This window comes from Macaca thibetana, chromosome 2 (assembly GCF_024542745.1).
Source record: "Macaca thibetana thibetana isolate TM-01 chromosome 2, ASM2454274v1, whole genome shotgun sequence".
NCBI classification, from domain to species: Eukaryota; Metazoa; Chordata; class Mammalia; order Primates; family Cercopithecidae; genus Macaca; species Macaca thibetana.
The window spans coordinates 112285248-112306788 of NC_065579.1; the positions used below are offsets into that span (position 1 = coordinate 112285248).

A 21541-nucleotide genomic window follows, 5' to 3' on the forward strand; every position below is an offset into this window, starting at 1 on the left:
ACATATACTATAACTATTTTGTGTTGAAAGAGTTTCATCAACAGAAGAATAGGCAACACTGAATATATTTTGATCACTCCCTGTTTAATGTTTGTTTATATATGTGTATAAATGCATAGGAAAAAATCTAGAAGGAATGTCAGAAGTAATTTTCTGTGTGTTGGGGAGATAAAGATCACTTTGGTTTTTTTTCCTCTTTGCTATCTGTATTTTGACACTTTCTGCATCAAACGTGGATTGTTTATACACTTGAATCAAAAGCAGCAGCTCTGATAACCCAGGCTATGCATTAGGTACAATCCTGTATGGATTATTCTTTTATTCCTAATCCTAATGGGCCAAGAAAATGATGGATATACTTTTGCAGCCCAGTTGCAGAGGTTACACATCGATATTGAGAATCTCCGGGAGGAGAAGGACAGTGAAATCACAAGTACTAGAGATGAATTGCTTAGTGCCCGAGATGAAATTTTGCTCCTTCATCAAGCAGCAGAAAAGGCTGCCTCTGAGCGGGACACTGACATTGCTTCTTTACAACAAGAGCTTAAGAAGGTGAGAGCTGAGCTTGAGCGGTGGCGGAAAGCAGCGTCTGAATATGAGAAAGAAATCACAAGTCTGCAAAACAGTTTTCAGCTTAGATGTCAACAGTGTGAGGACCAGCAGAGAGAGGAAGCAACAAGGTTGCAAGGTGAGTAAATGTATTTTACGTAAAGCTCTTAACTTTTGACAATGATAACTTTGTAACTTGTTTTTCAAAAAAAAATGCAGGTTTTTTTTTCTTTGTTAGCTATCAGTTGTATAAACCAGTGTTTTTAAATCAGAGCTAAAAATGTATTTTCAGGACTGCAAGTTTACTTAAACTTATTTTTTTTATGGTTTTATATTTTATTTTAAAATTGTTAAAAATTGCTTGTCTTATAAAAGTTAAGTGGAAAAAAATACTGTTGTTCAAGTACGAGCTGATAGCTGTCCTTGAGGTATACATGCAAAGCAACAGAAATCAAATAATTAACCATGTAAAATCTACGTGCTTTTAAGGGGGCAAAAAAGTATGTTCTTCTCTGAAATCTTTTCCTTTATCCTTTGAAATATTATAGAAGTTGTATTTCTATATTAACAAATATGTTTTGGGACTATTTTAGGTGAACTAGAGAAGTTGAGAAAGGAATGGAATGCATTGGAAACTGAATGCCATTCTCTAAAAAGGGAAAATGTTTTGCTATCATCAGAACTGCAACGGCAAGAAAAAGAATTGCACAAGTATGCAAGAACTCTCTGTTTTTCAGATATGAAATATTTCTTTATCTTAAATTTTCATCTAAATTAAATTTAATTTTATTACTTAAATACTTTACAGGAGCAAATGTTCGGCCCATCTCTATTTGGTTATTTGGCAGGTTAACCATACTGAATAAATACTTCAGCTTTTTTTTTTTTTCCTGCCACCACCATTATCCTGCATGTCCTTTCCTTGTACTCACGGAATATAGATTCATTAAATGTCCCAAAGAAACCCTGAACAAACAACAAAAGTCTGTAATTCATAGTTGAACTTGCCCTGTAAACTAATAAATTTCAAATATCAGTTGCTTTTCTTTCACACCAATGATCTCTTCTTTTAGTAAGGGTGATCAGGAAGTGACTGCAATGAAGAATTTGTAAGGCTGGGTGCGATGGTTCACACCTATAATGCCAACATTTTGGGAGGCTGAGGTAGGAGGATCGCTTGAGCCTGAGAATTCAAGATCAGCCTGGACAATGTGGCAAAACCCTGTCCCTACAAAAAAATACAAAGATGTACTGGGCATAGTGGTGCGTGCTTATAGTCCCAGCTACTTGGAAGGCTAAGGTGGGAGGATTGCTTGGGCCCAGGAGGTCAAGGCTGCAATGAGCCACGATCATGCCACTGCACTCCAACCTGGGTGACAGAGCCAAACCCTATATCAAACAAACCAAAAAAATAAAAAAGGAATTTGTGCTACTGAAAGATATAATCTTCTGAATTTCAAATAGTGTTATATGAAGAGTAATAAAATATAAGACCATTAATCCTCTGAAACCAGTTAAATCTTTCTAGTATCTAATACTTGACAAGCAAATCAGTGAATGCATTAGATTTATTCCAGCAAATTTAGTGAAGTCCTATTTTACCAGCACAATATGCCATATTTAAGTTTAAAATGGGTTTATTCCAACTGGTGTGGACAACATTATGAAACTCCATCTCTTCAAAAAATACAACAAATTAACCTGGCCTGGTGGCAAGTGCCTATAGTCCCAGCTACTCAGGAGGCTGAGGTGGGAGGATTACTTGAGCCCAGGAGGTGGGGACTGCAATAAGCCATGATCACACCTCTGTAGTCTAGCCTGGGCAACAGAGCCAGTCCCTGTCTCAAGAAAACATAAATAAAAATAAAAACAAATGTTTTACATTGTTTATAAGACATAAAAAACTTTGTAAAAGCAAATCCAAAATATGAATGGGACAAAATAAAGGTCAAAACTATAAATATATGTATATGATATATATCATATATGAAATATATATGAGATCTATACATATCTCATATATATCTATATACATAAATTTATTTATTTATTTTGAGATGGAGTTTTGCTCTTTTGGCCCAGGCTAGAGATTAGTGGCACGATCTCAGCTCACCGCAACCTCTACCTGCTGGGGTCAAGCGATTCTCCTGCCTCAGCCTCCTGAGTAACTTGGATTACAGGCACGTGCCACCATGTCCACCTAATTTTGTATTTTTAGTAGAGACGGGGTTTCTCCATGTTGTCAGACTGGTCTCGAACTCCTGACCTCAGGTGATCTGCCCACCTTGGCCTCCCAAAGTGCTGGGATTACAGGCATGAGCCACCGCGCTCGGCTCATAAATTTTTTTTTTTTTTTTTTTTTTTTTTTTTTTTTTTTTGAGGCAGAGTCACATTCAGTTGCCCAGGCTGGAGTGCAGTGGCATGATCTCAGCTCACTGCAACCTCCGCCTCCCTGGTTCAAGCAATTGTCCTGCCTCAGCCTCCCAAGTAGCTGGGATTACAGGCATGCACCACCATGCCTGGCTGACTTTTTTTTGTATTTTTAGTAGAGATGAAGTTTCACTCTGTTGACCAGCCTGGTCTCGAGCTCCTGACCTCAAGTGATCTACCCGCGTTGGCCTCCCAAACTGCTGGGATTACAGGTGTAAGCCACCACACCTGGACTATATATAAAATTAAGGAGGCTGGGTGGAATGACACGCTCCTGTGATCCCAGCTACCCAGGCGGCTGAAGCAACATGATCACTTAAGCCCAGGAGGTCAAAGGTAGTGAGCTGTGATCACACCACAGCACCCCAACCTGGGCAACAGAGCAAGACTCTATCTTAAAAAAAAAAAAAAAAAAGAAAGAAATTGAGGAATGAATTGATTATCTGTATAACAGCACATTTGAACAAATTGTTTGGTATGAAGTGTGTATAAGATTATGATACAGATACCCAAGTTCTTTACATTTAGAATACATTAAGATCCTAATAAATCCATTTAGTTTAATAATCTATCAAGCAAGAAATACCATTGTTTGATTGCCACTGTTGCTTATCTTGTTGTTTTGAAATTATTTATTTATTTATTTATTTATTTTTGAGACAGAGTCTTAATCTCTTGCCCAGGCTGGAGTGCAGTGACACAATCTTGGCTCACTGCAGCCTCCGCCTCCTGGGTTCAAGCAATTCTCCTGCCTCAGCCTCCTGAGTAGCTGGGATTATAGATGTGTGCCACCATGCCTGGCTAATTTTTGTATTTCTGGTAGAGAGGGGGTTTCACCATGTTGGTCAGGCTGGTCTCAAACTCCTGACCTTGGCCTCCCAAAGTGCTGGGATTACAGGCGTGAGCTACTGCCCTCGGCCAAAATTATTGATATTTTAAAGATTTAGGCTAGATCCCTTATTTTTAAGATGTGATTAATTGGAATCTAGCAGACTCTTAAATACTGTTTTCAATTTTTTCAAATTTTAAGTGTTGAGAAGCAAGCCTACAAACTACTAGTGAGTAGAAGCATATGGTTTAAAAACATTAGGCCCCAGAAAGGGGCCGATAAGTCATTGGTCAGATCATCTACCTAAACTCAAAGTATTTAAGGCAGATTAATTCTTTTTTTTTTTTTTTTTTTTTTTTGAGACGGAGTCTCGCTCTGTCGTCCAGGTCCAGGTTAGAGGGCAGTGGCACGATCACTGCCAGTTCCACCTCCTGGGTTCACGCCATTCTCCTGCCTCAGCCTCTGGAGTAGCTGGGACTACAGGTGCCCACCACCACACCCGGCTAATTTTTTTGTATTTTTAGTAGAGATGGGGTTTCACCATGTTAGCCAGGATGGTCTCGATCTCTTGATCTCGTGATCCGCCCGTCTCGGCCTCCCAAAGTGCTGGGATTACAGGTGTGAGCCATTGCACCCAGCCTAATTCTTTTTCTTAAACTTTTCTGATGCCCTAAATTTGCTTGATAAGCCTCCCCAGCATTTAAGTAGTATTTAGAAGCTAGTCTTCCTTTACAGCGTCTTATGTGCCATTTAATTGCTAGCTGTATTGACTTGACAACATCAGACCCACCCCAAAGAATCTGTGAAGCGTACAATCAAAATGGGATTCAGACTCTGTAGTAGTTCAGTTACAGTAGTGAGTCTGATTCTTGAATGATCCATTCTGAAAGATGTAAAACTGTCACCTTGAAAACCTTATACTCCTTTAGCTATTTATGGGAGCCAAATTCCCTAACACAGCTATACTGTGCAGACCTTTTATTCTCTGTTGTCTGGGCTGTGGAAGAAGGAATTGAAGACAGAATTTCTGTTCACACATATCAAGCTGTTTTCCGCGTATGTTGTAAGTCAGATTTTTTTAACATCAAGTTATAAAAGTGATCATAGAGACTGTGGTGGCTCAACGCCTGTAATCTCAGCACTCCGGGAGCCGAGGCGGGCAGATCACCTGAGGTCAGGAGTTTGAGACCAGCCTGACCAACATGGAGAAACTTTGTCACTACTAAAAATATAAAATTAGCCGGCCATGGTGGCACGTGCCTGTAATCCCAGCTACTCGGGAGGCTGAGGCAGGAAAATCGCTTGAACCCGGGAGGCGGAGGTTGCAGTGAGCTGAGATCACGCCATTGCACTCCAGCCTGGGCAACAAGAGTGAAACGCTGTCTCAAAAAACACAAAGGTAATCATAGAATTTATTAACCTTGGGAATAGCCTCAGAAGTTAATGATTCAATCCTGTTACTTGGCAGTGAAGGGCACTGAGACTCTCATTGTGTTAGTTATGTATATATTACATGGTATCTTGTATAGGTCTAAGAGCTCAGAAAGTGTTTATTCTGAAAATGAAATGTACCAGTTAAGTGACTTGCTTAACATCCCCCAGCTAAATAGTGGCAGAGCTCGGGGTGTAGAACTCAGCCTCCTACTTCTTTGTCTTATGCTCTTTTCTCAATTTGGTATGTCTTCTCATTTGAACAGGTTTATCTTTACTTGAATTAGCACTGACTCCTAAGCTTTAAGTTTCTGACCCCCATTCTATTTGTCAAGTATTTAAACTTACAAGAAATTGTTGAAATATGTGTGTTCTTTTCCTGTAGAAGACCTATACTGAATCTTTTTATGATGAAATTAATACAATTTGATACAACAAAATATACAGTTAATTACCTCCTATTTCTGTTTTTAAAATTTCAACCTTTGTGTATACTTGATGGGACACACCTTTAAGCTTGTAATTTTTTAGTGTTTTGATGGTTTTTGCTTATTGAATGAAAATATTTCATTCTTTTTTATACTTTCCTTTTTTTTCTCTGAAATCCACTCTATCCCTTCTAGTGAAATGTATAAGAAACTGGACTTCCTTCTGTGTCCAGTTTCTACCTGTGAATAACTATCTGTCAATATTTATATTGCAGTTCTCAGAAGCAGAGTTTAGAGCTTACCAGTGATCTCAGCATCCTTCAAATGTCCAGGAAAGAACTTGAGAATCAAGTCGGATCCTTAAAAGAACAGCATCTTCGGGATTCAGCTGACTTAAAAACTCTTCTCAGTAAGGCTGAAAACCAAGCAAAGGATGTACAGAAAGAGGTAAAGCAAAAAGACATTATGAGCCCAATTATGGTTGGACTTAAAGCCAAAAGCAAATCAGATATCCATGCTAGTTAGAATTAAAGGGAAGCAGAAGTCACATTACCTATCACAAAATTGATACTTGGAACCTCTCTGCTTGGTGATTTCTAGCTGTGTATCATGGTCCATTTATAGAGAATTCTTCAGTAGGGTTGGTGTCAAAAATACAATATACAAAACTACATTTTAATTTTTCTCTACCAGTTAATTATATGAGAAACGCTTTGTCCCAGGTCTCTTGATCTATTTAACTTTCAAAGAGAGTATCGTATGTAACTTAGCATACTTTTGGAAAGCAAACTGAGGCCATACTCTAATGCTATCTGAACCCCTCAGGTAAATATGGCCTGAAAAGTTACTTAAAATTCACCTCATAGCCAGGCAGCCAGCCAAACACATGTTCTGTGGCCTTTTACTTTCTTCTCCCACCCCCTTTTCACCTTATTCATAAATGTGCATGCTCACTTTTCGTGTCATTCTGCTTAAAACCTTAAATTGAGTGGCTTTTTAAAAACTTGTGTTGAAGTCATAACAATTAACTTTGGAACAGAAACCCTACCCAATTTCTTCCTGAGCAAGAGAGGTGTATTTCACTTCCCAAAGCCTTGAAGTTGACAGCAGGGCAGTAAGAGCTGCCTTCAGTCCTGCTGGCCTCATACCACTCCCTGCGTTAACTCCTGGCCAGCTCGGGGAATGGAGAAGCCTGATACAACTTGATCTACAGATCAGGGACCACCCCAGTTGTAGACTTTCTTAAAAGGATTCTTTATGAATTAGAAGGAAGTTGAAGACAACTGTTTGTCTTTAATAATGAACTTTCCCAAAGTTGTTTCTAGAAGATCTGCTTAATCAATGCAGTTTTTCTTTGCACTTTTCTTTCCTTGTAGTGTCCTGAATTTGGCAATGATTGTTCTTCTGTCTTCATGTTTGTTCCTAATGAAAAGAAATACTGTAACATTTTTTATTTTCTTGTGGACATATTGATTTTGTAATGTGTTCGTTTTTACCTTACTAAAGATATGTATTTTAGAAGAAATCTCATTTTATTTGGTTGGAACACAAATTTTGTCCAAAGTAAATATCTTAGTATTTAATACTGTAAGCACTTTATGTCCTTCCAGTCCATATGCCATAGTTCTTTCAAACTCTGGGAAGAATGCTGTGGTTGGAAGATTATTCTGTTGTATGTTACTATGAATGCATTAGCCATTTTGTTGCATTATTTGTTTGCCTGTTTTTGGTCACTGAGTAATCGGTGCAAAATGCTTTAACTGTTTCCACAAATGGCAGTGGCATGTTGTCACAGCATCTAAATTGTTGATAGTCTTGGATTGCATTAAATGCAGCACATTTAAAAATATGTCTGATCTTGTCAGTATGTTTCTTTTCTATTTTCTTGTTCACTGTTTTCCATTGTGAAATGATGTGTAGTCATCACACTCCTTTGTAATGTGAAATTGCTCTCTTTCTGTTTGTCCAGATGTTAACATGTTGGATACTATATACTACAGTTTAGTTATAGCTGTATACTATAACTAAAATGTTCTTTAATGTGGTTCTTATCTCTGTGTAATCCACTGCAAATGAATTATTGCCTTTTATTAATGCACATATATTTCCCTTCAACATTTCCCCTTTGTTCTCCTTTCTCTCATAGAATCATGCTTAATATGCACAGTATCCAATTATGTATTTTTAGCACTGTAACAGACTAAAATATTACAAGCTAAGCAAGCCCAGATACGATTCTTTTTATGAAGAACCAAAGGTGTCGGTAATATTGTGTGATATTTCCCTCTTAATCAGGACCAAGCTCATTTGTCACCTCAGAGTTAGAAAGCAAGATGGAGCAAAAATGATAGCCAAGCAAGGCTGCAGTAGGTGACCTTTGTTGTACAAATTGAAATTTATATATGTGGCGACTTTTATATGAATATTAAACAAAGAAAAAGTACATGCAAAAAGTAAATCTTGTCTGGGCGCCATGGCTCATGCCTGTAATCCCAGCACTTTGGGAGGCCGAGGCGGGCAGCTCACCTGAGGTCAAGACCAGCCTGACCAATATGATGAAACCCCGTCTATACTAAAAATACAAAAATTAGCCGGGCATGATGGCATGCGCCTGTAATCCCAGCTACTCAGGAGGCTGAGACAGGAGAATTGCTTGAACCCCGGGGGCGGAGGTTGCAGTGAGCTGAGATTGCACTCCAGCCATTGGACTCCAGCCTGGGCAACAAGAGCAAAACTCCATCTCAGGAAAAAAAAAAAAAAAAGTAAATCTTAATCCTCAGTATTAAAAGAAAATAATGATGTATCATCTTTACATTTGACTTTAGAAAGCGTCACTATATTTTAATTTAGTAGGAATATCTATAATTTAAGAATTTATAGGCCAGGCACAGTGGCTCACTCCTGTAATCCCAGCACTTTGGGAGGCCAAGGTGGGCAGATCACCTAAGGTCGGGAGTTCAAGACCAGCCTGACCAATATGATGAAACCCCGTCTATACTAAAAATACAAAAATTAGCCGGGCTTGATGGTATGCGCCTGTAATCCCAGCTACTCAGGAGGCTGAGACAGGAGAATCGCTTTGAATCCAGGAGGTGGAGGTTGTGGTGAGCCGAGATCGCGCCATTGCACTCCAGCCTAGGCAACAAGAACGAAACTGTGTCTCAAAAAAAAAAAAAAAATTCATAAAACATTGAGCACATAGTCCACCCTATAAAGACTGACTCAAGAGAGTTATTTGGCTTTACCTTCTTGCCGTGGGGCCAGAGTCCTTGCCATCCCTTCACATGCTGGAGGTGAACAACAGGATCCCCCTGGTTGAGCTGCCTTCCTGTGGCTCTGCTTCACAACTCCTGGAATGGAGAAATAAGTGCTTTGGTACACAGGGCAGACTGGAAGTAAGAATGGTGGAAAAGGAAAGTAAGAGAAAACTTGTCAACAAAGCACTCTTTCCTTATTCTTTATTGGTCCCTGTTAAGAATCAGATCATGGGTTATTGAGAATTTATCATGTTCCAATTTGCAGAAACTAGTGTAGGTACAGTGACTTTGTCTTGGCAATATGCCAGTAATCTTCTGCCTTCTGGAAGGAAGTCCACAGATCTTCACATCAACTGAAGAAAGCTGTCATAAAGCCCGTGAATTGTACTCCTTTAGTTCATTCTCTGGCATACTATCCAGGCTTGTTGTGGGAATGTTGTTAGGTAACAGGGAGTGTCTTTCATATTTTACTTCCCTCTCTGTACCCATATCTTTCTTCTCTTTTTCTGGTGACCTCTATGTTGACCCTAAGCCCCATCTCTCCTGTCTAATGTTTTTATACATTTACATTCCTTCTTAATATTTATCTTTGTTGAGCATGATGATGGGCTCCTAATTAGTAATTCCAAGGTATTTACATTTTTCAGAAGCATATAAAGGTTTCCTTTACTGAAGAATTTCTGGGATATAGGTAGAGAGGAACTGGAAACTTTCTACCCTCATAAACTACCTTTAGGGACAAGGAGGAACCTTTCTGGTATACTTTACCCATGGTATATCTATTTTATATTCAATCCTTGTCCATCTTCCTTCTAAAACCTTCAGAGATGGCAGAATAGGGCCAGGTGCGGTGATTCACGCCTGTAATCCCAGCATTTTGGGAGACTGAGGTGGTCAGGCATTCGAGACCAGCCTGGCCAACAAGGTGAAACCCCATCTGTAATAAAAATACAAAAAAATTAGCCAGGCATAGTGGTGCATGCTTGTAAGCCCAGCTGTACCGGGGACTGAGGCACAAGAATCCCTTGAACCCAGGAGGCGGAGGTTGCAGTGAGCCAGGATCATACCACTGCACTCCAGCCTGGGTGACAGAGTGAGACTCCGTCTAAAAAAAGAGACAGATGGCAGAGTGAGGTAGTGGAAGTGGAGACAAAGGCACAGCCAGTAGCAGAACAATCTCTGCTCTTTGACTGTGAGCCCAGCTTGTGTGTAAGATGTAGTATCTAGAAGTGGAACCAGTCTAGAATTTCAGCCTCCAGGCACCATTTAAAGTAGGGGTAAGCCATATTATGTTTCATATTGCTCTCACCTTTAAAAGGCAGATGGTCTTTAAAAGGATGTGACTCTATGTGAAAGTCAAAGTATATACAGTAAATTGTTTTCCGGAGCAGAAAATGGCAAGTTTTGCTATTTAAAAACTTCTACCAGAAACAGGCGGGGCATGGTGACTCATGCCTGTCATCCCAGCACTTTGGGAGACCAAAGCAGGCAGATCACCCTAGGCCAGGAGTTCAAGACCAGCCTGGCCAACGTGGTGAAACTCCGTTTCTACTAAAAGTACAAAACATAGCCAGACGTGGCGGCAGGTGCCCGTAATCCCAGCTACTCAGGAGGCTGAGATAGGAGAATCACTTCAACCTGGGAGGCGGTGGTTTCAATGAGCTGAGATCGCACCGCTCCACTCCAGCCTGCGTGACAGAGCTAGACTCCGTCTCAAAAAATAAATACATAAAATAAAAATAAAATGTCTACCAGAAACGGATTTTTTTAAATGACTTTTAGTTGATAACCTAAGTTTTTTTTGTTTTGTTTTGTTTTTTGAGATGATGGAGTTTTACTCTTATTGCCCAGGCTAGAGTGCAGTGGTGCAATATCAGCTCACTGCAACCTCCACCTCCCGGGTTCAAGCGATTCTCCAGCCTCAGCCTCCCAAGTAGCTGGGATTACAGGCATGTGCCACCATGCCTGGCTAATTTTGTATTTTTAGTAGAGATGGGGTTTTGCCACGTTGGCCAGGCTAGTCTCGAACTCCTGACCTCAAGTGATCCGCCCACCTTGGCCTCCCAAAGTGCTGGAATTACAGATGTGAGCAACCGTGCGCAGCCGATGCCTGTTTTAAGTGGAGAAATAGAAATTTCCCAATCATAGTGGTGGGTACTTCAGATACATTTCTTTGCTTCATCTGCCTAGAAAATTCACTTATCCAGAACACTTTAATACCCAGTAATGCTGGGTAAAGGGAAACCTATAGGGAATTAATACTTTTTACTTCAAGACTGAAATAGTTTGGCTGACACTCCTTACCAGGATATAAACTCAGGCTTCCTAACGTTGGCTATGGAATTTTTCTTCACCTGCTTTTCTTTTGCTCAGTTTGAAATTTTCCTTTTTTCCTATAATTCACTTGGTGGGAAAAGTGATCCTTTATATTAAAAACAGATGACAAAATGGTGATTACTCTTAATTTTTTTAAACTCCAGGGCCAGAAAATTCTTACATAGAATAAAGTCAACATTAAAGACTTCTTTTTTTTTTTTTTTTTTTTTTTTTTGAGATGGAGTCTGCCTCTGTTACCCAGGCTGCAGTGCACAGTGGCACTATCTTGGCTCACTGCAACCTCTGCCTCCCAGGTTCAAGCAATTCTCCTGTCTCAGCCTCCTGAGGAGTAGCTGGGATTACAGGCATGCGCCACCACACCCAGCTAATTTTTGTATTTTTGGTAGAGATGGGATTTCTCCATGTTGGTCAGGCTGATCTCAAACTCCTAACCTCGTGGTCCGCCCACTTTGGCCTGCCAGAGTGCTGGGATTACAGGCGTGAGCCACCGCGCTCAGCCAAAAGACTTCTTATGAGTGCAAGTTATTCCTCCTTAAACAAAAAGACTTGACTTTGGTGTTCCAGGTGACTAAATAGGGTCTGGCATATAAGCCTGACTAGAACCATAGCTTCATACCCATTTTAAGTTGAATCTGCACACTTTTTTTTTTTCTTTGCCTTTAGTATGAAAAGACACAGACTGTACTCTCAGAACTGAAGTTGAAGTTTGAAATGACTGAGCAGGAAAAGCAGTCAATCACAGATGAGCTCAAACAGTGTAAAAACAACCTGAAGCTGCTCCGAGAGAAAGGAAATAATGTAAGTCTTTGCAAACTTGGCTTAGCTTTGATTGAGAGGCACATGAGAGATTGAAATTGATTTTCAGAGGACTTTATCACTGATTTGTGAAGCAAATGGTACAAATGAAGTAGGCTTTTCATTATGAAATTCCATGATAGAATCACTGTGCTGTCAGATTTTTAAGTAAGAATTTGTGCCTTTAACCTATACCCCTAGAAGAGCCTCGGGACTGCCTGGAGGAAGAGTCTTGTTTGCAATAAAGCAGCTTGCCTAAGAACTGTCAGGTTTTCCCAGATGAGTCTGAAGCTCTGTCACTAAGCTATCATCTGGCTCTTATTTCTCCCCTGCTGGGAAATGAAGCACTGTACCACCAGGGATCCATTTAAGACAGAGTAGTATATGTTGTTCTTATACCAATAATGTTCTCACTGAGGCACAGTTTCTAAAAAGCTTAATGTCTCTTTGTCATTATGTAAATATTAGAAAATATTTGGTGAGTTTCTATAGTCCCATGAGAGAGGGAGAGAGATGAACATTTTGGTGTAAATTGAGTTTAATATTTTTTTGTTTTTCATTTGCTAGAAAGACAGATGGTCTTTAAAAAGATACTATACTAAATAAATGTTGTGTTGTACGTTTGGTGATCGTTACCTTTGTGGGCCCTGATAGATGTTTAGTGTGGTTGGTTGTGCTCTGACTTATTTAAAACCACTGTCATGGCTTGGACACTGCAGTGTGCGTGAGCCACATACTTCCTATGGAGGAAGCCACTCTGCTTACCTTGCAGCACAAGTACAAAAGAGTGATGTTGCATGGCCATCCTGTTACTCATTTGCACACAGAATGCTCATGAGTTGCGTCCAACTGTCCTTTGCTAAAGAAAGTCTTAGTTTGTAGGTAATAAAGGCTTGCTGCTTAGGTAGAAGTCTTTTAGAAGTTGATGAACTGGGTGTGGAGGCTTTATGCTAAGGAAAATGGTTTGCATTTACTTTTCAAAATGTAGATTACATAACTCTTCTAAAATCAGATCACAGTGGTTTGATTACGTCTTTCTTTTGTGTTAATTCATATCCTTGGGATTTTGGAATTTCAGTCTACTGCTCAATAACCCATGAAGACATCTAGCATAATCAGAATGGATCCCCCCCATACTATTTAGAACCTTTTCAAAAGTAACTTTGCTATTATTATTTATAGCTACAATTCACCTTAGGGGTGAATTTCCTTTTTTTGTGATATTGCACTTATGGTACTAAAATATCACTCTGTAATAACACTCATTGTAGCAATTTTCTTCCCATTTTAAAAATTATTATAATTATATTCTGGTAACATAATTGAAAGCCCTGAGAGTCAGCTGCCTTTTTTTTCTTTTTTTTTTTCTTTTTTTTTTTGGTTTGAGATGGAGTTTCACTCTTGCTGCCCAGGCTGGAGTGCAATGGCATGATCTCAGCTCACCGCAACATCCACCTCCCGGGTTCAAGCGATTCTCCTGCCTCAGCCTCCCGAATAGCTGGGATTACAGCATGCGCCACCACACCTGGCTAATTTTGTATTTTTAGTAGAGATGGGGTTTCTCCATGTTGGTCAGGCTGGGCTCGAACTCCCGACCTCAGGTGATCTGCCCGCCTCGGCCTCCCAAAGTGCTGGGATTATAGGCGTGAGCCACCGCATCCAGCCCTGCCTGTCTTTATATATAACCAAACCTTTATTACATGTCAAATGTCTTGCCTGATTTAGGAAGCACGCATTGTCACAGGGCATTTATTTTTAAGCTTGAAAGCTGTATCATCTAATAAGCAAAAGAGCTTTGGTTGAAAAAAAAAAGATTTTGTTAGAGGCATAAAATAAACTTTAACCATTGCTAAGGGAGTACATTGTCAAATAATGGATTTCAGGTATCGAGCAAAAATAGTGTACTGTCAAGCAGAGAGCATCAGCTGATGGTGAAGTGTTGTCAGTGGTTTGTTTTTTGTTTTTTTGTTTTTTATTTTTTTGGAGACAGGGTCTTGCTCTGTCACCCAGGCTGGAGTGCAGTGGCGTGATCTCACCTCACTGCAGCCTTGACCTTCCCGGCTCAAGCAATCCTCCCACCTCAGCTTCCCAAGTAGCTGGAATTACAGACATGTGCCACCATGCTCAACTAATTTTTGTATTTTTTGTAGGGACAGGGTTTTGCCATGTGGCCCAGGCTGGTCTCGAACTCCTGGCCTTAAGCAATCTGCCCACCTCAGCTTGCCAAAGTGCTGGGATTACGGGCATGAGCCACTACACCCGACTTGCTCTATCTTCATGTGCTATATTTCGTTAGAATGTTAGGTATACCCACATTGCCCATTGCCTTCAGCTGTGTTTTTTTTTTTTTTTTTAATGGAGTGTTACTCTTTCACCCGGTTTGGAGTGCAGTGGCGCTATCTCAGCTCACTGCAACCTCTGCCTCCTGGTTCAAGCGATTCTCCTGCCTTAGCCTCTGAAGTAGCTGGGATTACAGGCATGCACCACCATGCCTGGCTAACTTGTATTTTTAGTAGAGACAGCGTTTCACCATGTTGGCCAGGCTGGTCTCAAACTCCTGACCTCAGGTGATCCACCTGCCTCAGCCTCCCAAAGTGCTGGGATTACAGGCATTGAGCCTAGCTGTTCCTTTTAAACTGATAGTTTCCCAACTTGCACACCACAGTCTATCAGATTGTGTTAGATGTCTTTAAAATGTTTGAATCTGTGCAAAACCTGAGTGGTATACTTCTATTATTTCATTCTTTCTTTCCTACCTCCCACCCTACTGGGGTCTGAATCCTCTTATCTGATTATTTTCATAGCATAAAATGATTTTAATATGCCTTCCCTTCTTTAGCCTTCCATATTACAACCCGTCCCAGCCGTATTCATCGGCCTATTCCTGGCTTTCCTGTTTTGGTGTTTCGGTCCATTGTGGTAGAGAAAGGTACAAGCACTATTGTTGAGTCCTTGTCTGTTCGTCCCCGTCACCTTTTTGTGCCGTATTTGTAATATAGTGCATGGCAAGAACACACAGGTATTTTGTTACCTGAAGCAAACCCTTCATTTAGTATGCCATGTATTTGTGTCATACCAATGAACTGAACAGTCAACTAATCCCGTAACTTTTTGTCTTGTTTACTTTGTAGTAATGCTAACCATGAGTTAATTCCAACCTAACCAGTTGTTAATATGCTTCCATTAACTGAGTCTTTATCTCTAGCAAACTGGAGTACACTATGAATTTCTGCAATATTAGTACCCTCTTTCCAATTATGTGTTTAATCAGATTTGAATGAAGAGTTTGCCTCCTTGAAGTTTTCAGCCAGCTTTCTTCCTCTTCCTCCTTATCCTCTTCCTTTTCATAGTGTAGATTTTCTTTGTTTCAACCCTTTGCCTGTTTATACTATGCCTATGAAGATGAAAAAGAATGAGATTAACATAATGAACCATTGGCTCACAATCTCAACCCCATTGTGTACTCGCAAGGATATAAACGTATCCCGTTTCTTTCTGAGCCCTGACCGCAACATCAGAATATTTCTTTAAAAACCAGTTTTTCTCAATAATGCTCCTGGAATACAAGTAAGAATACAAGTCTCAATCAAAGCAAGTTGATCTTATAAAGCCCTCTAAAAGCTAGCAGGCAACAGCCCATCCATGCTTGTCTCTAACTGGCATGCATGTTAGTAGAGCATATGAGGTGATCATGTGGCTTTATTACACTGAACAGAGTCTTTACCAGAATTGTCAGACAGGCAGGATCCCTAATGTTACTTCTCCATCTTGAACCCTGTTTGATTTTATCTTCTGTGGTTTCAAGTTAGAGAACCAAAGCCTAGACCATTATCACCTTAGCCACTATCCCCTCGCATACTGGTTCTTATCAATAAATAAACATTTTGGGCAGAAACATACTACAGGTGTCTGTATACATCAGTTATATTGGAATATATGGATACCAGAGTAAATAAAGCAGGCAGAGCCCACAAATTTTCTTAGAAGTCACTATTAGGTTTCAACTGTAACAAAGTTGAAAACTTCCCAGGACTTTCTTGGGATGTATTAGACTTCCAAATTGGTGGTCCGGCTATTATGGCTCTCCTCATACCTGCACTCCCTCACTTTTTTTTTTCTTTTCAAACTTTATTTTTATGATGCAAAAATAAGATTTTTCCAATATTCTGTTAAGTATTCAGGACTCTCTGGAACCAAGGGGTTAATAGGTATGAAAACAGAGGGGAGAATGTGATATTGACTCTTGGTTTCTTTCCACACAGAAACCCTGGCCCTGGATGCCCATGTTGGCTGCCCTGGTTGCAGTAACAGCCATCGTGCTGTACGTGCCAGGTCTGGCCAGAGCTTCTCCATGAGAGCGTTCCTTGAGTCTGTACACCGTCCTCCCTCTAGAAGCTGGCATCACACTCATGCTGGGGACAAACAGAACCATTTTCTTCCTCTTTACCTCTTAAAACAGCAGAAGTACAAGAATACAGCTGTAGGGTCATTGCTTTAAATTATATAAAATGTATCTGTCTATAAAGAAGATATAAAATTGTGACTTTATTCTACTGTAAGCAATAATTTGCTTGCAATTTTTCATGTAATTTTTAAATTAGTATGTTGAGATTCTGAATATTATGGTGGCCTAAAGTAGGCTTCTTGGTACACCAGATTATTTATAACATTAAATTTATGAGTATTTTACTCTGAATTCTGATGGCCAGATAATTCATTTTTCTGATTCGATAACTACCCAAACCAAACAACCAATACATACATGGGAAGAGAGGCCCTGTGTGCTCAGTGCCTATCAGTTCGAAATATATACACATATATATATATTTTTTACATATTTACGCCATTTTTACTCATTATAAAACCACTGAGCTATTGGGAACAAGACTTAGAGACAACTATTTGCGTGGATTTTTTTTTAAGGAAAAATACATTTGGAAAATAAACTGTTATGGTGATAATTTGGGGAATATGTGCACGCTTGTTCAGCCTTAATGTGACTTGAAGATGTGGAGGACATCAACTTTAAAAAACTTTCCATGAGAGTGTGTATTTTCTTGAGCAAACTGAAGAATATCTGGGAGCAAAAACGTAGTAATTATACAATTTCAGTGCAGTCAACCAAACTGTTGAGTCAATTGGAATGTAATTTATTAAACCTCATGTATTTAAAGAGATATTTTTCTTTAAAAGCCAAGTTACTTTCTCATATACAGCATTTTAGGAAGCATGATTTTTTTTTTTCTGTCATCTATTCCTCCAAGCATGTTTAATTGAAGAAAGTATTAATATCTCTTTAGATAAGCTTGTATTGACCTAATTTGGTTTATGATGTGTCAGAGCTAATTCATGTTCAGGGTGAGCTGTTGTACCTACCAACAGATTTCCTGGTTGGGTATGCAAATGGTTATTTTCTTTTTATTGTTGTTAATTGGGACTTTTTGTTAATGAAATGCACTATTCCCAAGATATAGTGTTCTATGCACAATGAAGCACCTAAAAACACTGCTTGATGTTATAAATTTAAAACACAAGTGAAAGTTTAGCCATGGTTTTGTGCGGCATCATAGTTATGTCAATAAAGTTTATTTAGGTCTTAGAATATCCTAAAATATCACATAGTTAAATTTTTCAGTCAGTGAAGACCGGGAGGGAATGTCAGTGAATTGGCTTGAATGTTCTGTGGCAATCCACAGGTCTAGTCAAATATTGAAATAGGAGTTTAGGGTATAATTTGCCTTGTGATGTTTGGCAGTCACTGTTTATACTTTAAAGGTTATATTTTAAGCTGTTTGGGATTGCTGTTGGGAGGATCACTAGATTTATGGAGGAATTAGTCACAAATGACTTGTAGAAAATACTGTCATATAGTTCATTTCATCATTTTCTGTTGCAGGAAGCCACTCCACCACAGAATGCTAATATGCCAGTGGTACCCAGTACCTCTTGTATATAGGTTATTGCAAATATTGTTCTGAAATGCTTAACTTCAGAATTACATTTTTTAAAGTAAATAATTGTTTTAAATCTATTTTGTAAAGATATAAACTACAATAGAATTTCTGGAGTACAGATTAAACTATTTGCACTAACATACGTGATGTGCATGATTTAATAAAATAACTTTACTCTCCCTACGCATGTTTGAGTTGAATATCATTGAAGTTCTTAATGCTGACTCTACTATTGGGTTGTTAATAGTCTTCTCTTGAAATGACTCTTTATGCAACATAACATACATTTGGTATTCTTTGGGGTTTAAAAGAAAACACTTAGCTGTTTCCTCCAAGTTTTATTAGCCTTTTATTTAACTTACTGCCCTATTTTTTTCTCTTTTAATATGGTTATTGTTAAAATGAGAGTCACTTGCTAGACTGGTCTCTTTAAATGTAAGGTCTAGTATCAATATTTACTTCATTCAAGTGGAATAAATGGCTTTTTGTAGTTACTTCCAGTTTTCCTCAAGAATATAAGTAAGTCTGTTCATAAGCAATACCTTCAGTTTTGTTCAGCTCACTTCCAGGTTAAATAAAGAGTAGGATTATTCACTAGTAATAATAGAGTCATTAAGAAATATTAAGCATTGCAGCTAAAAATTGAACAACCCTATAATGATACATTTAAGAATTATTCAAAGGTGCTACGTGGCAGGGTCAGAAAATAAAAAGAACGTGGTGTTTGAAGCAAAACAGATCTGTATTGGCATCTTGGTTTTATCAGCTGTTGTTGCCTTGCACAAATCACATTTTCTCTGAGTCTCCATTTTCTCATTTATAACATGGGGAGAATAATACTTATATTTGTGGTAGTAGTGTGAACATTAAAAAGATAATGTATGTGAAGTACCATTCAAGTGGTGAATAAGTTTTTATGAGAATGTCATACTGAAAAAATATTGCAAATATTAAAGTTTTAGGTAAGCTAGTACATCTACTTTATTAAATGAATTGATTGACTCAACCATTCAGAATTTCTGTGTGTGAATGAGATATATGTGTAACATTATGAATCATGAGAAAGCATTATCACCTAGCTCAGTGTGTTGCCTTCATAGTTCACTCTTTTGGAAGTAATATGTTTGGTTTGGTGACGAACCAATTGCCCACAATGGCTTTGGAATTCCTGTCGTTATTGCCTTTAGAGCTACTTTGAGTCACATGTGAAAACCATTCACATTGCCCTATAGTCAGAGGCTTTCGACCAAAACTAGTATTGCCTCCGTGATCTCTCACTTTCATCACTACACTTGACCAAAGTCTGGTGACTCTTGGCTGCTTCCTGTGACTATTTATCTACTATCAAAAGGATGGGAGTCTGCTACGAAAGAGAAAAAACCGCATACAAATCAACTGAGTTAAAACTGCAGCCTTGGCTGCAGATACAAAAATTAACCAGGTGTGGTGGTGGGTGCATGTAATTCCAGCTACTCAGGAGGCTGAGGCAGGAGAACTGCTTGAACCTGGGAGGCAGAGGTTGCAGTGAGCCGAGATCACACCACTGCATTCCAGCCTGGGCGACAAGAGTGAAACTCCATCGCGAAAAAAAAATGCAGCCTTGCTCGTGACTTAAAAATGACAGCCTTGCTCCCAAAAGTTCACTTCTGGATAATTATTTTGAGAACATAATTATGTGCATAAAAATGTACTAGGACATGTAGTGCAGCATTTTTATCATAGTGACAGATAAACAACCTAAGTGGGTCATTGTTTAAATAAATTAATATTACCACTCTATAGATTACTGTGGTTACAAAGTATGTGGAAAGATACTCATACTATATTAAGTAAAAGAAAGAGGTTACCAGTGTAAAATAACCCTGGTTTTACAGAGGAAAAGAAATGTAAACATACAACGTATGTTTATAACAGGAGAACTTAGGAGGATTTATACCCAGACTGGTGGTAGTGGTTGTCTTTGTATGATTGTGGGTAAATTTAAATTCCCTTCCACCTTTATGATTTTCTTTTCTTTTCTTTTCTTTTTTTTTTCTTTTTCTGAGACAGAGTCTCACACTGTTGCCCAGGCTGGAATGCAGTGGCATGAATCTCGGCTCACTGCAACCTCCGCCTCCTGGGCTCAAGCAATCCTCCTATCTCAGTCTCCCAAGTAGCTGGGACTATAGGCATGTACCACTGCACCCAGCTAATTTTTGTGGTTTTTTGTAGAGATTCAGTTTCCCCATGTTGCCCAGGCTGGTCTCGAACCTTCTGGACTCAAGCTATTGTTCCCCTCAGCCTCCCTTTTGTGATTTCTAATTTATTTTTAGTAATTAATAAATACGTGTTGCTTGTATAAATTTTTTAAGCTACAAAAATGTTCCAAATTGGCTTTCATAGTTGAATGAGTAATTAACTTGTCAGAGTACCCACCCCCACCTTTAAAGGGGCTAATGTTCATTTACACTGAGGAATTCTCGTGTGTTCACTCAACAGTCAGTCTTACAATTTTAAAAATGCTTTGTACATATTAGTCATAGAATTATAATGCTGGAGAAACCCTTAACAATCCTATCCCATCTTTTTGTTTATCAGGGAAAAAAATCCAGAAAATTTTTTACTCGGAATCAATAATAAAGTTGAGAACCAAGACGTTTCTCTTTTTTTTTTTTTTTTTTTTTTTGAGACGGAGTTCCATTCTTGTTGCCCAGGCTGGAGTACAATGGCACAATCTCAGCTCACCACAACCTCTGCCTCCCGGGTTCAAGCGATTCTCCTGCCTCAGCCTCCCGAGTAGCTGGGAATACAGGCATGTACCATCACACTCTGCTAATTTTGTATTTTTATAGAGACGGGGTTTCTCCATGTTGGTCTGACTGGTCTTGAACTCCCGACCTCAGGTGACCCGCCTGCCTCAGCCTCCCAAAGTGCTGGGATTACAGGGATGAGCCACCACGCCTGGCCTGTTTCTTTTTCTGCTACTCTATGTTGTGTCTCCAGGTTTCAGTGGTTTCATATGCATTCATTTAACAAATACTTACTGAGTGTCTGATATGAGGTGCTGTGTCAGATCCTGACAACACTCAGTCCCTATCTTCATAGAGCTTTTGGTGTGGAGGTGAAATATAGGCAAGGAAGCTGGCAATTAAAATACAGTGTAATAGAAGAAGACACTGAAGCCTATGGAACCATAGAAGCATTGGGTGCATTTCCTCTGACCTTCAACCACTCAACCTTCCAACCTGGGGATATTTGGCTACAGAGCCAAAGGTAAGTTTCCCTTTTAGATCGTCTGAGGAACAGGTCTGGTTTCTCTTGAAGCACATGTCATTGAAAACCATTAAGATCTGATCTTGATTTTCTTTAAAAAGGTATTATGACTGGGAAGCATTTTTAAGGCTTTGTGTATACTCTCCTGGAATTTTCCCCTGTTAAATGGTTTGAACTGTAACTTGCGAGTAACAGGTAACTAGTGAAGAATTTTTTTTTTTTTTTTTTTTTTTTTTTTGAGACGGAGTCTCACTCTGTCTCCAGGCTGAAGTGCAGTGG

At 39.2% G+C, this 21541-nt stretch overlaps 1 protein-coding gene across 33 annotated transcripts in view; it reads left to right on the forward strand.

Annotated features, from left to right (window-relative positions):
- SLMAP (sarcolemma associated protein) overlaps positions 1-18193 on the forward strand; it is a 180224-nt gene extending 162031 nt beyond the window's left edge. For 18 of the 33 annotated variants that reach the window (XM_050781118.1, XM_050781137.1, XM_050781126.1 and 15 more), the window contains 5 exons: positions 368-688; positions 1143-1260; positions 5943-6114; positions 11925-12059; positions 16319-18193. In XM_050781118.1, the coding sequence (XP_050637075.1) occupies positions 368-688; positions 1143-1260; positions 5943-6114; positions 11925-12059; positions 16319-16411 (839 nt within the window). In that variant the 3' untranslated portion in view covers positions 16412-18193. Of the gene's footprint in view, positions 1-367; positions 689-1142; positions 1261-5942; positions 6115-11924; positions 12060-14895; positions 14986-16318 lie in introns of those variants that run through there. The other 15 variants (XM_050781121.1, XM_050781122.1, XM_050781139.1 and 12 more) reach the window with 1 other exon arrangement.
- Positions 18194-21541: the final 3348 nt, after the last annotated feature.